The sequence below is a fragment of the Ahaetulla prasina genome, chromosome 1 (genome assembly GCF_028640845.1).
Source record: "Ahaetulla prasina isolate Xishuangbanna chromosome 1, ASM2864084v1, whole genome shotgun sequence".
NCBI classification, from domain to species: Eukaryota; Metazoa; Chordata; class Lepidosauria; order Squamata; family Colubridae; genus Ahaetulla; species Ahaetulla prasina.
The window spans coordinates 190,508,267-190,529,100 of NC_080539.1; the positions used below are offsets into that span (position 1 = coordinate 190,508,267).

Genomic DNA, 20,834 nt, shown 5'->3' on the forward strand with positions numbered 1-20,834 from the left:
AAGTGCGTCTAGCATCCCTTGAAGAAAAGGACAAAATGCGGAAAAGTAAAGCATCAGTATCCTGGAATCATGACACAGCTCAATAACCCAAGCCATAGGAAATCACTAATCCTGCTAGTAACATCTCCATCCTTGTCAAAGACGCGATTGAACATGAACAGATGCGTCCCAATGCTATCTTATTTGGACTGGATGACACCAACGAATCCAACAACATCACAAAGGTTCGCGACATCATTAACAACTTCTAGGCATCAATCATCACTCCCAATAAAATCATTGATGTTTCCTTTTTCCAACAATGATCACAGGATGATTGATTTTTGTCTCAATTTGTGTCCTTGCAAAGAGAGTCATAATGATGGGACTCCAAATTATAACTTTAAAAAAGCCAACTGATTTCATAACTGCCAACCTCACATCTCTTGATTAGTACCTTCTGTTCATAGGTTGCATAATTGCAGAAGACCATTGTAACACCTTTTTGCTTGAAGTCAATCGAGTCATTAATCTATACGTACCTAAAATAAGCCCCAAAGCCAAAACAAACAAACAAACAAACAAAAAACAAATTACTCATAACAATAAGAAAGTTACAATCCAAGAAAAAATCTCTTTGACGAGAAAAAAAAACTGGCTATGTAGCCAACTTTAAAAACCACTAGAAAGTCTTATGCCGCCAGATAAAGGCTGAATGTACCAATCACCATTGTAAACAGGAGAAAGAGCTGCTAAACTCAAACTCCTCCCGAGCCTCCTATAATTTCATAAATGCCAAACTTAAAGACTCGAAAACTATCCCACCCCTAAAAGGGCCTAATGGGGGAGACTGTAATGATAAAGCTGCTAAGGCCAACCTCTTCAATACATTATTCAGTTCAGTCTTTGTTGACAGCAATGACTGCTGCCCCTCATTTCCTAGTCGTACCATAACAAATTGTAACAATTTACTACATATTAATTTTATAGTAGATAACGTTGAAACGGCACTACATAACCTAAAGCCATCTCTATCTACTGGCCCTGATGGATTATGTGCCTACTTTTTGAAAAAGCTTGCCACTGCTTTAGCTGAACCTCTATGTACAATCTATGAGATATCCTTCAGAACCAGCTCATTGCCTGACCTATGGTCATTAGCCACGGTTATACCAATCTTTAAAAAGGGGGAGCCTAGTATAGTAGATAATTACAGACCAATCTCGCTGTGTTGTGTCACCTGTAAAGTTATGGAATCAAATATAAACCAATCCATCACCCTCCACTTAGAGACAAACAACCTGCTATCTAACAAGCAGTTTGGTTTTAGAAAACATTCGTCCTGTAATCTGCAATTCCTACACTGTAGAAAAATTTGGACCACACATCTTGAACAGGGTGAAGCAATAGATGCAATTTACATAGACTTCTGTAAAGCCTTTGATTCAGTGGTGCACGACAAATTACTGTTGAAACTAAGTTTGATTTTTTCTCTCTCATGAGAAGTTGACACACTGGAGCAATACTTATTTAAAAATGGCCACCAATACATTTTCTGTAAGGGACATACTGGGATCATTAATCTTAATGATCAAATAATAACATATTTAAAGCTTTTGAGATTTTATAATTTATGAAGAATGCTGAATGGTATTAAAAATACTTGATATGTACATTGTTTGGCTTCAATGCCCTTGCCCCTGCAATTCTAGAAACAATGTGAGTGTTGGAAAAGACTTCTGAAAGTAAATGCACTTTAATTATTGAAAAAAGGAGATATTTTGGAATAAAGAATTGAAGTACCTAAATTATTTGATCGAAAGCGTAACCAATATTTGACATCTTTTTTATGAACAAAACCACATTTAGTTCAGGGGGAGGGAAAGGGGCATCTCTGGATCCCTGCACAAGTGGATAGACATGTTCCTGTCCAACAGGGAACAAATAGTCAAAATAGGGAGGGCCCAATCATATCTGGCACCTATTAACAGCAGTATCCCCCAAGGCAGCGTTTTAGGATCCATACTCTTTCTGCTTTACATCAATAACCTATGTGATCGTATTAAAAGCAGCTGTGTCCTCTTTGCTGATGATGTAAAATTATTTAACACCACTGGACTTCCTGTGGCGTCACATCATTGATGGCGGTCTTTTTTAGACCGCCAGCCCTGCGATCTGTAGAGCAGCTCAGACAGCGTAAATCAGCTGTGTGGTGGCTCGGAAACCTTTTCCCCGGGCAAAGAGGGAGAGGTGAGCAACCAAGCTGAGGTAGAGCCTCCCGGAAAGCCCCAGGAATGATACTGGAGGCTTGAGGGTGAGGGCTCCCGCCCAAGCTCGGGAAAGCTCCGGATCCGGGACGCCTCTGCAGAAGGCAGAGCAAAACGCTATGTCCACATCTGCTACCAATTTTTAACCTGGAATGGATTAATAAGCAGACAGAGCAAAATAAGGAGTACTGGCAGTTGCAAGTATCAATTTTTAACTCCTCAGTTATTTTACTATATTTTTTTTCTTTGGTTGGAATGATCTAAGAAGGAAGGAAATGGCGTCTCCAGTGTAACAAGGCATGAAAACGAAAGTTAAGGAAGTGCTCGTTAAAGCTGTCAGTGCCGGAGTTACGTGAAGAGGCTAAGCCAAAGGAATGATTTTAAATGATTTGATTAATATAATTACAGTGATCAAGAGAAGATTTGAAGATTTTTTCCTCCTTTTGAAGAGTTTAAAATTTAACAAAAATGGCTTTTAAACAAACTAAGTTAAGTGCTTTTAAGGATGTTGAAGTTTTGCCAGTTCAAATATATAAACTAAAAGAAGAAATGAAAGAATATCTAAAGGGTTTAATAGATCAAAAATTTAGTAAAATTGAAAAGGAAATATTGGAACTTAAAATACATTGGACGTTCAGAATAAGGATATGACTGAAAGAGTGGGGGTAGTAGCTCAATGTCTTTCTAAAAGTATGATCTGTTTGGAGGAAAGAATGGAAGAAACTGATCAAGTCAATTTGAATATGGAAAAGAAAATAGATGAGGTTCAGAATAATCAAATTAATTTGAATCTAGGAAATAGAAAGGAGAAAACTGAAAAAGCAATCTTGGAACTTAAAAATAAGGTGGAACCTTGGAATAATATGAGTGAAAGTATGCTGGCAGCAGTGTGATGTATTGGAGAAAATATGATTCAATTGGAAGAAAGAATAGAAGAAATTACTCAAGCTAATTTGAATTCAGAAACGAAAATAGAGGAAACCCAGAATAATCAACTTAATTTGTTCCAGCTGGATTAACAATAAATTATAAGGGAAGAAAGTTTTGTCTTAGTACAGTTCTCAAAGCAAGAGACTTTTACACTAATGTACTAGAGGCTGGAAATCCTTTATTGTTAAAAGCTAAGATGAGAATAGGAGACGAAAAGGCAAAAGGGTGGGAGAAGGAAGTAGAAGAAATACAAGGTAAAGAGTGGCCTGTAATTGCTGAAGAAGATATAGTAGGAAAAATAGGCGAAGTAGAGGAACAAATGGGGTGGGTAACTACTAAAAAGGTACAAAGAGGAAATTAAAAAAGGCGCTATGTCAAAAGAGTTTTTTCTTATGGGAAATGGTAAATTATAACTGAAATTGAATATAATATAAGAAGAAAGGTTAAGTTATATATGGTTTTTGTAAGGATAATTATTGGATAATTGTTAAAAATTTATATGTATTTGTTTGAACTTGTAATGTGAGGTTATTGGTTTTATATGGTTGCATTGTTAATAATTGTATTATTTGATTTGGGAGTCTTGATAAAAATAGAAAGAAATATTTCATTAGGGAATGTATGAAAAATGGTTATAAAATACCTGGTAATTTATAGTGATGGAATTAGGGGGAATAATTAGGATTAAATGTAAATGGTATTGTTTGAATTAATAATTTTAAGGTTTGACATAAAGTGATGGAAGTATGGGGAAGAATTTGGATTAAAGTTAAATGGTATTGTTTGAATTTATAAAAATTATTTAGGATAAAACTTGATTAAATAAGGTAATGAGAAAAATAGAATAAGAGATGGAGTATTAAGGATTGAAAAATATTATTTGTTAACAAGTGTGACAGAATTATAAATTTGGTGGTTCATATAAGACATAATTTTGAAGAATAATAAGGACTAAATTGACTTTAAATCCAATATTGGTAGTTGGACTTTTGTTCTGATATATTGGAAGATGGTGCACTGTTTATATTTGAAGATTGGACTAATTTTAATGGACTTAATGGATTTGAAGATTGGATTTTAATGGACTTAACAAAGAAAACAGAAACTTTAATGTACTCAAAGAATCTACAAGGAAGATATATACTGGAATGAAAAATTGGATCGACTACATTTAAGCCAAATTTTGGATTGAAGTGTTAAATAGTTTTAAGAGTGATTGTAAGAATTGTATCGTATTAATGTACTTGTTTATAAGGGAAAGGGGAGTTAAGGTTTTAAAGGGAGAGGAGAGATTATGGATTATGGTTTATTGGTGTAATTTAGTTTATGATTGATAGATGCAATAACCTGTATTCTGCTCTGGAAAGTCCGGGGTGGTGGTGGAGGGAAGGGTGGGGGGAGGGGGAAAGGGAGAGGGAGGAGGGTGGGGGGGAGGGGGGAATTAAGTGGTAAAAATTTTTGTAAAACTTTTTTAATAAAAAAAATTATTTAACACCACTGACAATGCTGCTGCCCTACAAAGCGACATTGATTATGTGTCAGAATAGTCATGGATTTGGCAACTCCAAATCTCAGCTAATAAATGCTCTATCCTGCACATTGGCAAAAAAAATTAGAACACCAAATACAAGTTGGGTGGAAACTATCTCGTAGATGACCCTCACTTTGTCAAGGACCTAGGAATACTCATCTCAAACAATTTAAGTCCCAGAGCTCACTGTAACAGCATTGCCAAAAAGGCATTAAGAATTGTTAACCTAATCTTGCAAGGCTTCTTCTCCGATTATTTATTTATTTATTTATTTATTTATTGCATTTGTATACCGCCCTTCTCCCGAAGGACTCAGGGCGGTTAACAGCCAATTTAAAAGATACAATAAATGCACATTAAAAACAGACTAAAAATTTATATAAATAGTGGCCAAAAATATTAAAAAACTAACTAATACAAAAAACTAAAACCCCATTTAAAATTACTTAATTAGGCTAGCCCAGCTCGATGGAATAAAAGAGTCTTCAGCTCACGGCGGAAAGTCCAAAGGTCGGGGAGTTGGCGAAGCCCCGGAGGTAGCTCGTTCCAGAGGGCAGGAACCCCCACAGAGAAGGCCCTACCCCTGGGGGTTGCCAGTTGACATTGTTTCGCCGACGGCACCCCAAGGAGGCCCTCCCTGTGGGAGCGCACAGGTCGGTGGGAGGCTGTTTGTGGCAGAAGGCGGTCCCATAAATAGCCCGGTCCTAAGCCATGGGGCGCTTTAAAGGTGGTAACCAACACCTTGAATTGCACCCGAAAGACCACCGGAAGCCAGTGCAGCCCGCACAGGAGAGGTGTTATATGGGAGCCATGAGGTGCTCCCTCTATCACCCGCGCGGCTGCATTCTGGACCAGTTGGAGCTTCCGGGTGCTCTTCAGGGGGAGCCCCATGTAGAGAGCATTGCAGTAGTCCAGGCGAGATGTAACGAGGGCATGGGTGACTGTGCGCAGAGAAACCCGGTCCAGAAACTGGCGGATCAGGCGAACCTGATAAAAAGCCCCCCTGGCGACGGCCGTCAAATGATCTTCAAGAGACAGCCGTGCATCCAGGAGGACGCCTAAGTTGCGTACCCTCTCTGTGGGGGCCAACGACTCACCCCCAACAGTCAGCAATGGAGTAAGCTGGTTGTACTGGGAAGCCGGCATCCACAGCCACTCGGTCTTTGAGGGATTGAGTTGAAGTCTGTTCCTCCCCATCCAGACCCGTACGGCTTCCAGACACCGGGACATGACGTCAACGGCCTCGTTGGGGTGGCCTGGGGTAGATATGTACAGCTGGGTGTCGTCAGTGTACAGATGACATCGCACCCCAAAGCCACGGATGATCTCACCCGGTGGCTTCATGTTGAACAGAAGTTGAACAGAAGAGGCGAGAGGACCGACCCCTGTGGCACCCCACATAGGAGCCGCCTCGGCGTTGACCTCTGCCCTCCTGCCAACACCGTCTGCGACCGGTCGGAGAGATAGGAGGAGAACCACCGATAAACGGTGCCACCCACTCCCATCCCCACGAGCCGTCGCAGCAGGATACCATGGTCGATGGTATCGAAAGCCGCCGAGAGATCTAAGAGGACTAGGACAGAGGAACAACCCCTGTCCCGAGCCCTCCAGAGATCAGCGACCAAGGCCGTCTCTGTGCTGTAACCGGGCCGGAAGCTGGATTGGAACGGGTCTAGATAGACAGTTTCATCCAGGTACTGAGGGAACTGTCGTGCAACCACACTCTCAACAACCTTCGCCGTGAAGTGAAGGTTGGAGACAGGACGATAATTAGATAAAATGGCTGGATCCAGGGAAGGCTTCTTGAGGAGGGGCCTCACCACCGCCTCTTTCAAGGCGGAAGGGAAAACACCCTCCATCAAAGAAGCATTAACAATTCCCTGAAGCCAGCCATGTGTAACCTCCCGGGTGGCCAGCACCCACCAGGCGGGACACGGGTCCAATAAACATGTAGTCACATTCAGCCCCTCCAGTATCCTGTCCATGTCCTCAGGAGTCACAGAATCAAACTTATCCCAGATGGAAACATCAAGACCAGCCTCCGCCATCTCGCCCGACCCTACCCAATCCGCGTCCAACCCTTCCCGAATCTGAGCGATTTTATCTTGCAGATACTGTACAAACTCCTCAGCTCGCCCCTGCAGGGAATCTTCCAACGCTCCCTGATGAATAAGGGAGCGAGTCACCCGAAACAGGGCAGCTGGGCGGTTATCTGCAGATGCAATGAGGGTGGAAAAATACTCCCGTTTTGCCGCCTTCATCGCCACCAGATAGGTCTGAATTTGAGACTGCACTAGTGTCCGGTCAGATTCGGAGCGGGTAGCCCTCCAATTACTCTCCAGGCGTCTTCTCCGGCACTTCATCTCTCTCAGCTCCTCGGAATACCAAGGAGCTAATCGAGAGCAGCGCCAAGTCAGAGGCCGCAAAGGCACGACCCGATCCAGAGCTCCCGCCACCGCCTCTTCCCAGGCAGCGATAAGGTCCCCAGTCGAGCCGCGGGCCAAGTCCTCAGGTAACGGCCCAAGCTCCATCTGGAACCTCTCTGGGTCCATCAGGCGCCTGGGACGGAACCAGCGAACCGGTCCCGTCTCCCTGCGGTGAGGTTCGGCAGTTCGAAAGTCGAGTTTAAGGAGAGAATGATCCGACCATGACAAGGGTTTAATAACTATATGCCCTAGTTCCAGATCATTCAACCACTGTCCAGAGACGAAAACCAAGTCCAGAATGTTTCCCCCGATGTGAGTGGGACCCGTCACTAACTGGGTCAGGTCCAGGGCCGTCATGGAAGCCATGAACTCCCGAGCTGCCATGGACTCCTCGCCCACTGATGGCAGGTTGAAATCCCCCATGACCATAAGTCTGGGGGTCTCAACCGCCATCCCGGTGATTACATCCAGCAGCTCGGGCAGGGCTGCTGTCATTTAGCAAGGAGCCAGGTACGTGATCAGCAAGCCCACCTGCCTCCCCAGGCCCCACTTCACAAAGAGGGATTCACATCCGGCTATCTGTGGTACAGTGGTCTCCCTTGGCTCCAGACAACATTGTGCTGCTAACTAGGGCATACAAAACCTTTGTCAGACTAATTTTTGAATACAGCTCATCTCCCTGAAATTCACACGGCATATCAGGCATTAACACAATTGAGCGGGTCCAGAGGTATTTCACGAGAAGAGTACTCCACTCCTCTACTCACAATAGAATCCCTTATGCCACCAGACTTGAAATTCTGGGCTTGGACAATCTGGAACAGCGCCGCCTGTGGTACGATCTAAGCATAGTACACAAAATTATCTGCTACATCTTACCTGTCAATGACTTCTTCATGTTCAACCACAATAATACACGAGCAAGCAATCGATACAAACTCAAGGTAAATCGCTCTAAATTCGATTGCAGAAAATACGACTTCAGCAACAGAGTGGTCAACGCCTGGAATGCTCTACCCTGTTACAGCCTCAAAACCTCATAGCTTCAACTTCAAACTGTCTACCATGGACCTCACCCCATTCCTAAGAGGTCCATAAAGGGGGCATGCATAAGCGTACCAGCGTGCCTACTGTCCCTGTCCTACTCTCCCCATTTATCTGTACTTACTCCCTTTGTTTATGTTTATACCTATACCTGCTATCTTGTAGATGTTTGACAAATAAATAAATAAAATTAAATAATTAATTAATGTGTGGATAACTATTCCAAGGCTCCCTGAATCAAGAAGGGTTACAACAGGTATAAAAGCTATAGTTATTCAAACTTACTCCTTGAACAGTTGCAATCTACAATTCCAACTGCAGTTTTGGGTCAAGGAGCATCCCCAAAGAGTGAACTTGCTCTTTCTCAGGGATGGCAATTCCATCCATCAGTCCCCAAGCTTCTCCTTGCCAATTCAATCTTGCCTTAATTTATATTTCTTTTTGATAATGGGCTAGTTTAATATTACAAAATTCTATGACAATTAGAGAAAATAAAATAAAAATAAAACGGAGAGAAGGAGTTATTATACAGTGAGTTAGATTATCAAGCTCACCAAAACAAGTTAAAACAGAGAAGATTTAAAAAATCAAGTTTTCAGGGGCTTGTCAGCAGACAAGAAGATGGAAGTCTAGAAGACACAGTTTATCACCAGGTCACCAATACTCCACACATTCTGAATTTCAACAACAACCATTTATTGCCATGCAAAAAGAGTTACCTCAGAACACTATATGGCAGGGTGAGAACCAGGGGTGAAATAGTCCCAGTTTGGACCAGATCACCCGATCCTGTAGTGATGGCAGTGGGTGGTTTGGAGAACCGGTAGCAAAAATCCCTGTCCCCCTCAGCTGAGCCACGCGATCATCAGAATTTTTTAAAAATATATTTTTATACTTTTAAAAGCATTTTTTCTTTGGCCAAAAAAATGCTTTTAAAAGTAAAAAAAATCCTCCTTAACAACAACATTCCTCATGGGCGCTGGTATGCCTTCCCCTCTGCCACCAGCCATGGGAGGAAGGTAAGGTCACAAGCCTGGTGGGGACGGTGAGGGGCCCACGGCAAGCTAGTGTTGTGACTCAGACCCAAGTAGGTAGTAATAAACTTAGTCCGTGGAAAAATAAACTTTATTCGGACTTTATTCATCGTTCAACTCAAAGTAAAACAACTGCCTCCCAAACACAAATTCTTCAGTTATCTCACAAACCTTAATCCAATTAGGAAAACTGCCAAAGGCCCTTCCTGGCAAACATCCAGAAGCCACAAAAACAAAGTCTCCCTCATGTGGTGCCGGTTGAGGACAGTCAGTTTGGCGGAGTGGACAGGCGGGCCGTTCTGGGACAAGGAGGAATCTATGGAACACTGGGTGGACATGCATCGAGTGTGGCAAGATCAGGTGGTAGGCAACCGTGTTAATAACTGCCTCAACAGGAAACAGACCAAGGTACCGGGGGTCTAGCTTTCTGACTGGCCGGTTGGACAGAAGATGCTTGGTGGACAACCAGACCCGATCCCCCACAGCCAATGGCGGCGGCGTCTGTCAAGATTGTCCGTGACTCTTCTATAGTCCTCCTTGGCTTTCTCTAGATACCATTGCCCCAACTGATGGATGGCCTGCAACTTGGACAGAAAATCATTAGCCGCCAGTACCGGGGAGTCGAGTTGTGTGAGAGGAAAGAACCAAGGGTGATATCCGACATTAGCCAGGAAAGGGGTTGTTTGTGTGGAGGTGTGTTGCGAGTTGTTGAACGCAAACTCTGCTACTGCCAAATACTCCAACCAATTGTCTTGTTGCTGATTCACGAAGGAGTGCAGGTATTGCTCCAGAATGCCGATAACTTTCTCAGTCCTGCCGTCAGTGTCTGGATGATGTGCCGACGACAGACAGACCTTTACATCCAAGGCCGTCATCAGCCCTTTCCAAAATTGGGCAGTAAATTGAGGCCCTCAGTCAGATACAACTCTATCTGGTAGGCCCTGGAGCCGGAAGACGTGTTGGATAAACATGCAGGCGGTGGCGCGAGCCGTCGGTAACCCACGACATGGAATGAAATGCGCCATCTTTGTCAACATGTCCACCACCACAAACACAGTCGTGAATCCAGAAGATGGAGGCAAATTCGTCAAGAAGTCCATGAAATGGCACCCCAGGGTCTCTCTGGTGTCAGCAATGGCTGGAGTAGCCGTGGAGGGACAGACCAAGTCGGCAACGAACACAGGACGTGACGTAAGCCTGGACTTCGTGTTGCAAGTGAGGCCACCAAAAAGTACAAGAAACTAGATTCAGTGTCTTAAAGAGGCTGAAGTGCCCCGACGCAGGATTATCATGGTACTGCGACAAGATAAGTCCCTGAAGTGGCTCTACCGGCACATAGAGCCTGTCTCGGTATCGCAAAAGTTCATTGTGAAATGTCCATGGAGAGTCGGGCCCTACCTCTTCCTTCCATTGCTCCACGTAAGCATTGTGCTGCTGTGCTTCCCGTATTTGAGCCTGTAAATCCCTGGTTCCTAAACCACAGAGAAAGATTCTAAAGGCAACACTATCCGGAGCGGAAGCGGGTCTTCGATGTGGGAATACTCCGGTTTTCTCGACAGCATATCTGCTCTTTGGTTGCGACCACTGGGGATGTACGTCACGTGGAAATGAAACCGGGCAAAGAAGAGGGACCACCGAATCTGCTGTTGATTTAGTTTCCAGGTGGTCTGTAGGAACTCCAGGTTTTTATGGTCCGTCCGGACTTCAATTTGATGCCGGGCCCCCTCCAGAAGATGTCTCCAGGCCTCAAACACCATCTTAATGGCCAGTAACTCCTTCTCCCAGATGGTGTAATTGCGCTCAGAAGGGTTGAACTTCCGGGAATAATATGTGCGAGGGAAAGGGCACCGCCAGATGTGCGAGCCTGGAGCAACACCGCACCAACAGCAACATCCGGTGCATCTGCTTCCACCACAAATGGACAATGGGGGTCAGGATGCTTCAAGATAGGCTCCTTCAGGAAGGCCTGTTTCAAGGTCTGGAATGCCTGCTGCTCGGAATGGGACCTTTTTTGGCAGAAGCCGAGTGAGGGGCGCAGTCAAGGCACCAAAGCCGGGGATAAAGATCTGATAGTAGTTGGTGAACCCGAGAAGGCGCTGGGCATCCTTTGCTTGAGGAGGCTGCCAACTATGCAGACTCCATGTCAGCTTTGGAAGCCATACTAGGCCGAAGGCTTCCACACGCTGCCACTTTCTCCGGTGTGGGAAAGTAGGAGAGGGAGGGTACAAGCGGCTATTAGACATGACAACATTTTTCCTGCCAGTCAAGATCAGGCTGGGCTCACATCTGGAGGAGGAGTGGCCGGAGTGATGCTTTGACATGAGGATTGGAACATGTGACCGGCAGAGGGGTCATGAGGGTGGAGATTTTGGAGTTTGTATTACTGAGGGAGGAACCCGAATCCCCAGTTTTGGTTTTCATCCAACTGTGCCAGTTTACCCATGCTAGTAAAAGAACTTTGAAAGATGTTGGCTTCGGAGTCTTTTCTACAGGAGGGATTTTCTGGAATGCTGACACTCCACCTTGCTCGGCTCCATAGCAATGCCCTTGGAAGAGATGCAACACCCCAGGAACTCGATGGTGGACTGGAAAAACTGGCATTTCTCCAGTTTTGCGTACAGATGATGTTCCCGAAGACATTGCAGGACCTGGCAGAGGTGCTGTTGATGGCTCTCCTGGGAGAGGGAGTAGATCAGAATGTCATCGAGATAAATGACGACAAACTTGTCTAAGAGGTCCCTAAAAATATCATTCAGGAAATGTTGGAAGACGGCAGGAGCATTGGTCAGCCCAAACAGCATGACCGTATACTCAAAATGTCCATAACGGGTGCCGAACGCTGTCTTCCATTCATCCCTGGGATGGAGCCAAAAAAGATTATAGGCCCCTCGCAAGTGAACATGGTAGCCTCCCGAAGCCATTCCAAGAGTTTGGAAGTAAGGGGCAGAAAATACCGGTTGCACACCACGATGGCATTTAACTTGCGGTAATCGCAACAAAGTCACAAGTCTCCGGTCTTCTTTTTCACAAACAGGACTGGGGCAGACAATGGCGACGGTTTTTTGGTTTTTGGTTTTGGCGACCCAGGCCAAATTACTGCTACTGGTTCACGCAAACCAGTGCGAACCAGTAGAAACCCACCACTGGTGAGAACCCACTGTAGTACACAGCAAGCTGAACAGCTGGAGGTACTTACACAAACAATTCATGAAAAATGGGTACCCACAATCATTTGTTACAAGATGTATGTGATGGGGAGAGAAAGGAAGAAACAAGGTACAAGACCAACCACATGGCACACCATGTCATACATCAAAAACATTTCAGAAGCTGTAGAACACAATCTTCGAGATCTGCAAGTGGACATTGCACACCACCCAGAGGCTACCATACGAGGACAAATTATGCATTGTAAAGATCGCTTGGAGGTATGATACTTCCAATGTAATCTACTGGATCTCTTGCATGGATTGCAAGTCTCCATGCAGGACAGATGGGGAGGAAGTTAACAACCAGACTGCAAGAACACTAGTGAGCAGTCAATCGAGGAGACCCAAACTCATTAGTAGTAGCCTCACACTGCAGTGAACGACATACATTCAATTTTGCAGCTATTAAGATTGTTGGATGAGCAGGCACAAAAACAGCCAGGGAAGTGATTGAAGCCAGGGAAATGGGCACCTCGTTAGTCAACAAGAGTGTTGATTTATCACCACCTTAGAGGCAGAAGGAAGCAACAGCGAATAATTTAATAACCAATAATCAACAGCCCAATCAACATCTAAAAAGCCACATACAACAGGCACCAAACACAATAGCCCAAAATATACACTCTGCTAGAAAGAGGTTCCCTAAAGATGGGCTCCAGAAACAAGTCTGAAAGCTCAGAAGACTAAGCCTCTGGCCCTGGTGGCCAACCCAGATTAGAACCTGCAACATTATCCTGGGACATGTATATTCACCTTCATTCATGGAAAATATTGGTTGTCTGTTTTATAAACTATCACATTTATTTCTGTTTTTGAAAGCACAAGATAGTTAAAACATTCTTCTCCTAGTCATAGAGGAAGACATAACAGTATACTGTGTTACACTTTCACTCTCTCTTTCCTTCCTTCCATGTTAAATTTATATCTGTTCTTTCTCTTTTAAAAGCTATATAGTTACTCCTTTCCTTTTCTTCCCTTTAACTTTCTTTCTGTCATTCAGCTCTCTTCAACCACTTTCTAATTTTCATAAATTCTGTCCTGTTTTCTTTATAATGTACACAAATAATGTTGTTCTTTCCCTAAAATGATGAAAGTAATTTACCATTTCAGAAGGGCATATTTAATAATTAATAGTCTTAAGAAGATCAGATAAAGCCAATGCTTTAGTTTAGAAAAATTACAATTACTAGAGTGTAGAAGCAGATAGATGGTTACCTCTATATTTAATATATCTTTTGCATAATTTTTGTCCACTGAATTAGCTACTAATTAACTGCTCAACTATTGATCAAACAGACAAGCCAAAAAAATCATCTAGAAGTATTAGGCATTCCATTTTCTTTTTAAACTTATATATGCTCTTCACCCACCCACCCCTTTTATGTATATATTTGATAAAACAGTAATAAAAGAAAACTGAACTATTTAAATAATGAATTACCTCAAACAGATTTCCCCTGTCTCAGTTATATTTGGATGCCAGATTCTTGTCAAACATTTTACCTTTGGAGGCTGTCAAAGAATAAAACAGAGATTACAAGGTGTTATATATGAAAGGCAAATTGCTCATTCTTCATCTCCCTACCTTCTATGCAGTGTGTATCTCAGCTCCATGAAGATACATAACAGACAGACAATTCCTATTCCCGTCCCTTCTAACATTTTTTTAAAATTTTCTACTTAGCTATAAAAATCAAGTATTGGGCAAACCATGTATTATTAATAAAAGAATGACAAAGGTTTACATATATCAAATTAGAAACATTTTAATGTCTTTCACTTAAGCCAACTCATATTATTAGGAAACTAAATGATATTTGATGGATACAAATCAATTATAATCAGATAATTATAATTTTATTTTCCCTATTCCCCCTGAGATGCAATACAAGTCTCTTCGACCTCTCATTTAATCCACATCTTTCTTAATCTTCAGATCCATAAATCACAGAATATAGAATTGGACATTGGGTTAGAAGGAATCTTGGAGGTCTTACTTTTCTGTGAAATTCATATTTTTGAAGATCATTTGATTTTTCTTTTAGCAAGGTTTCCAGACATTCAGGGGGGAAAATTGTTTTTTTGCCATTTCTGTAAATTGTTTTTTTGCCATTTCTGTAAATTTTGACTTCTTCACTATCCATTCCTCCACCACTGTGATTATTTTTCTCCTTTTCTCACTTACTTTTCCTTTGGCCTTGTTTTATTACTTTTTAAACTGTACCTTTATTTTAGTTTTACCCTGAAGTTCTGTTTTTTAACAAAAAGTTTAAAGGTAACCCAACATAGCATGATATGGGTTTTTTTTTATAAAGCTGAACAGATTTGTATAGGAAAGCCTATGAATGTATTGCATTATAGAATGCAATACTTTAAACTCTCAGTTATAGGATACCAGTGATCAAAATTTATTTTATTTATATTCAACATCTACATGAAGTCACCAGGTGAAGTCATCCATCAACACAGGGACAGGTATCACCTGTCCACTCTTGACATCCAACTTTATACTCTGACTTTGAGTGAATGAAGTGATGGTGTCCAAGTGCTCCAAGATACCTTAAGGTTGATATAACAAAGGTACATGTTGAGGCTTAATACTAATAAGGCACAAAGGTTCAGAGTTCATAAACCATCCAACTTAGAACAGATCTCATCTTCAGTTCTAAACAAAGAAATACTCCCTCATGTAGAATTGTTGTGTAACTTGGGGATCCTCCCAAGCTACAACACTTGCTTGATGAGCAAATGGCAACTATGGTTAAGAGTATCTTGTACAAAAATTATAATCCTTCCTGGAATGGGGAGCACTAAACACGGTCAGTCATGGCTTAGTCACCTCTTGCTTTTTACTCTACATTTAAGTGTCTCGGAATAACATGTGGAAGCTATTACTGATTCAGAATGCAGCAACCCAATTAGCTATAGGCATGCTTCAGTACACCCATATAACACTTTTATAATTTGAAAACTGCACTGGCTCTTTTTTAACTCCTAAGTGCAATTCAATGTGCTGGTTTAAAGCCCTTCATGGTTTAGAAATGGTTTAGAAATGGTTTAGAATGGTTTAGAAAATGAGTATCTTTTCAGATGATCACAGACATCTGAATGGAACTTTTTCCTTGGCTTTCTGGTGGCAAACCATTCCACGGATTAATTGTTCTCACTGTCAGGAAATTTCTCCATAATTCTAGATTGGATCTCTTTAGTAAACTTCTGTTACTCTTTCCCCTGTCCTCAGGTCCTTTGAAGAATAGGTCAATCCCTTCTCTGTGACAAACCCTCAAGACATTGGAAGACTGCTATCATATCATCCCTAATCTTTCTCTTTGTTAGACTGGACATATCTAGTTCCCACAATCATTCATCGTATAGTTTAGCCTCCAGGGTTTGATTTTAAATGTTTTGCCTAATAACGCCCAAACATGTTTAACTTCCACCTGTGCTGGGAAAATAGGAAAATTCCTCCTGAAGTTAAAATGCATTCAAATTCCTTATAGACTTTTTTCATGGAAAAAATGTGCTTTCATTTGTGGTTTTAATGATTAGAAAAAAAATCTGCTAATATAAAAAAATAAGTTTTCTAATTAGAGTAAGGGATAATTTTATAATTGTATTTATGGTATATTTATTGCAAAGAAAATTGGAAGTCTCTTTTCTTCTTTCTGAACTTTTTTTTCTCTTTTCTGCATTTTTCATTAGTTTAGGTTAATTTTATATTCTTTGTAAAACTTTTAATGAAATTTATAAAAAGATAAAGAATTAAAAGCAAAATGCTTACCATGATTACCATGAATAAGAAAGTTAAAAAGATGGACTAAAGGGACAGTTAAATTTGGAATACTGTCTTATTTAAAGTATTTTTTTTAATTAAATAAATAGATAATGTAAGGGGTGGGATTCAGCTGGTTCTCACCGGTTCAGGCGTACCGGTAGCTCCAACAATCAGCTGAGAGTGAACCGGTTCTCTCTGATGATCAGATGGGCCCGCCCGTATGCTATAACCTACCTATATTTCTTTTGTTTTAAGCCCAGCTAATAGGAGCGCCTCAGCTGTTTTATTCACTCTGGATTCAATAGAAGGTAACATTCGATCGTAATGAGCATGCGTGGAAATGCAAGTTTGGTGCGCATGCACAGCGAACCAGTTGTTAGAACTGGTGAATCCCACCACTGGATAATGTATCTCTGCATGAGAAAGAACGTTTAAACCTGTCAAGGAAGCTAATTGGCTGACTGTGGTAAATAAATAAATAAATAAATAAATAAATAAATAAATAAATAAATAAATAAATAGGAACAAGAAGTTCTAGGAACTTCATGTGGTTACAGAAATATGGAGTATTGGAATAATTGAAAGGGACTAAAATATTATGGACATTTAAAAAAAAACCTTTTATTTTTTTCCTCGGTTTATTATTACAAATTTGAAATAAAGAAAAAGTTATTACTACAAAGGGAGCAAAAGTTATAGGAGGAAGGAAAGTTATTTGGTTATGACAGATGAATTTACAAAAGTGGATACTATTTCATTAGCCAGCAAGATTATTTTATGTGTATAAAATGAAGAAATATACAGCACCCATCACAGAAGATGAAATAACAAGTACGTTTGTGGAATACTGAACATTTAATGATTTAATGAAAATGGAAAGAGCTGAAATAATAATTTTAGACTACATGATTGAAAAAGTGTTGAAGAAGATGACAAAGGGATTATGGTTATGTTTACAAGGGAGGGAAAATAATAACTTTGATTGTAATTGCTGTAATGAAAGTTAGAAGTCAGAGACTTTTTTCTTTAACAGATTGGTTCCTTTTTACTTTTGCTTAAGTTTTTTTATTCTTTTACTCTTCTTTCTGTCTTTTATATATTTCTTTTTTTTATTTAAGTAAACATTTTCATTAAAATTATATTAAAAAGAGAGAAAATACAGTAAAACCTCTGGTCATGACCATAATTCGTTCCATAACTTTGATCATGACTTGGTCATGACGCGAACCTAATTTTGGAAATTTGACGCTTACAAAAAAAATGGCGCAGAAGGGAAAATCGGCTACAGAAAAAAAATGTGGATTTTTTGGTCAGAACCCAATTTGGTCATGGTCAGAAGCATTCGTGACCAGAGATTTTACTGTATGCTTTAAAAGGATTTTTACACAGCTCTTCTCTTTTAGATTTCACTTGAAAGAAGACAAGAACTCTTGTAGAATCTGAAGATCAAAACTTGGACATTGGGTCCTATCCAACAAATTGTTTAATGGCAAGAGATCTAAGATTCTGCATGCAGATAGGAGAAGCTATATGCACAGATACAAGACAGTGATAACTAGTTCAACAGTAATCTTTGCAAGAAGGATCTAAAAAGATTTAAGCATGAGCCAGCAGTATGCTGCAGGTACAAAAACAGTCAATGTAGTTTGGGACTACAACAAGGGAGATACTATGTCAAGATCAGAAGAAGTAATATACTATTCTATGCTGCAGTGATGAGATCACATTGTGACCAATTCTGGAAGAAGCGTATAGAAGAGCAGAAATGATAATAAAAGGCTTGGATTCCTATGAAGAACAGTTAAAGAAAATAAGTATGTTTAGCCTAAAGAAGAGAAGGCCTAGGAGAGACATGATAGCACTGTTCCAATACATAAAGGGTTATCATAGGAAAGAGCACATGGATTAATTTTCCACAGCATCCAAGTGTAAGACAAGAATCAATGGGATGGAAACAGTGAGAGATACAAATTTTAGATAAAAAGAACGTTCTGAATATGAGAATCAATCAGTGGAGCCTGCATACTGAAGTCATGCAAAATGTCCATACCATTATTGGAAGTTTTCTAGAAAAGACTGGACAGCCATTTTTCTGCATTGGTAAGAGGATTCCTGCACTGGACAGAATATTCAGTGCCAAAGCACATGCTGTTGAGAAAAATTAGAGCAAAAAGAAAATAGAAGTATCTCTTGTGCTGGCTATATAATTGATATTAAAAGAGCAACCAGGCCAGAGCATTTAATTGTCCTAATGAAAAATTCAAAACTTGATGACTGAAAAAGCCAGATTCCAGCCTGACTACCAAATGAAAAGCCTTAAACCTCAACTTCTTCTTAAAAAATGGTTCAAGTGTTATACCCATGACTGTCATCATAACTAGTTCATATTATTGGTTGGAAATATCAGAGCCACCCCTTTCAAAAATATCTCTCAACACGAGGCACCAATGTAATACTTTTTGTCTTTCTAGGACAAAATACTACTGAAAGCAGTCCCTATGAGTTCTCAGAAGCTTCCAGACTATTTCCTGGAGAAATCCCAAAATTTCACTGATTTTCTTAAAGGAAGTCCTAAAACCATATGAGAAAGATTTTCCAATTGACCTTGTGAAAGAAGTATTCTAGATAAAGCAATGTTTTAAGAACTTGATCTTTAATCACAACTATTCCGTTTCCAAGCTGTCAATTGGACTGACAAGGAGGTTTTCCTTTCTAGCAGATTGAAAACCCCACTTTAGTGAGACACAAATGGTTCTATTAGAATTACCCTCCTCATTATGTTTCTGAGTAAGAGAATAAGACGACTAGAAATTGTTATGCAAATCTTTTTGGCCACCTGGGCATCTGATTTAGAAACCTTGTCAAGAAGCAATGAGCACTCTCTTCTTTCTTTTCCTCCTCCTCCTTCTCTTTCTCCTCCTCCTCTTCCTTCTCCTATCTTAGCAGCTGCCGCAGGAGGAATAGTTCATTAGCATTTGCCATGGAAGTAAAAGTAACAGGCACCCCTGCACCACACTATGCCACTGCTGCCATTCTTCAGTCCTTCTTTTTCTTCCTTCTTTCTCCTACTTTAGCAGCTGCCTCAGGAGGAAAAGTTAAACAGCTGAAAGTTTGTTAGCAGCTGCTATAGGAGCAAAAGTAGCAGGTGACTCCATAGCTGCCATCATTCATCAATCTTTCTTTTTCTCCTTCTTTGCCTCCTCCTGCTTCCCTTGCAACTGTGTTGGGAAGAAAAGTTCATTAGCAGCTGCCATGGGAGGAAAAGTAACAGATGCACCTACATCATGCCACTGCCAATGCCAATCTTCAATTCAAGCCTGGCTGAAGAGCTAAAATTCTAAAAATGATCTCTGGAAGGACTGCACCAGGCTGATCCCTTTTAACTATGCATTTAGTATTACCATGTTTCCCTAAAAATAAGACCCGCTCTTATTTTCTTTTGGGCCCCAAAATAAGTACTCAGGCTTATTTTCAGGCAGGTCGTTATTTCTGACATGCAGGAGGCATTGCGCATGGGAGCCGACAGGATTGGGAGTGCAGCTACTGCTGGCCCCGCCCTCTCCATTCCACTGTCTGCTTGCCCACAGCCACAAAGGGGCCACTATGCTGCTGCTGGCCTCGTGGGGGCTCTTCACCCTCCTAGCAGGATGTGTAGAGGCCAGGGTTTTCTGAGAGCTTGGTCCCGATTGAGGCTCCCTAGGGTAGAGCCCAGCACTTGCGAGGGTCTCGGGGTGGGGGGGAAGGCCCTTTATGCAACCCAGCCTCTCTTTCATGTGGGAGGGAAGCCCCCTCCCATCATGCAGCTGGCTGGTTGAGAATCAGGCAGTCCTGGGAACCGCTCTCCGGCTGGACACGGAACTCAGGCTGACAGGAGTCTCCTTTGGGCTGCTGAGCGCTGGCCTGCACACCTACTCAGTGCTGCAGGTGCCGGGCTAGCCCTGGTGGGTGCTGCAGCTCTCATGCCAGCTGTGTGTAGGGTAGCTCCAGCGGGAGGTAGTGGAGGCTGCTGGGTAGCAAGGTGAGGTGAGGTGGCTGTAGAGCTGCTGCAAGCGACCAGGGGCCGCCCCACACTTGCCTCGCATAGCCTGATGAGAGCTGCAGTGGCTGCCAGGCCAAGGCCTGAAGTACCCCAGCTCAGCGTAGCTGTAGCCCGGCACCTGCAGCACCTTTTTGAATCAATTTTTATTGTTGTTTTTTTCTTCACACCCACACCCACATATTTTATCAACAGAGTATTGGCCATATCATATCTTATACAACTTATCATATCCAAATACATTTTACTTAGTTACAATTTCTGCCAAAATGTTATTTTTCCATATTTTTAATCATATCTTAATATTTCTATGCTTGTTTATATAAACCACATTTTCTTTTGTCCTCAGGTTCTAATTTCTCAATTTTTACTGATATATATTCTCTTTTATTATTTTGTAGATTATTCAGTTTTTATCCTGATATGTTCAAACATGTTCGGGGTTGCCTTTCTTCCATTTCATCTTTTTTGTTTTACAGCAATCTTTCTTCTCTTTCTCTTTCCTCTCCCGTCCTTCCTACTTTCTTCCCTCCTCTTCTACTCCTTTTCTACTTCCCCTTCCTTTCTCCCCCTCCTCCTTTCTTCCTCCTTATCTAACCTTCT

General features: G+C 41.5%; 1 protein-coding gene across 7 annotated transcripts in view; it reads right to left on the bottom strand.

The window, feature by feature from the left end:
- UBE2F (ubiquitin conjugating enzyme E2 F (putative)) overlaps positions 1 to 20,834 on the bottom strand; it is a 195,252-nt gene that overhangs the window by 124,075 nt on the left and 50,343 nt on the right. For all 7 annotated transcript variants that reach the window (XM_058185880.1, XM_058185862.1, XM_058185899.1 and 4 more), the window contains exon 6: positions 13,862 to 13,932. In XM_058185880.1, the coding sequence (XP_058041863.1) occupies positions 13,862 to 13,932 (71 nt within the window). The remainder of the gene's footprint in view (positions 1 to 13,861; positions 13,933 to 20,834) is intronic.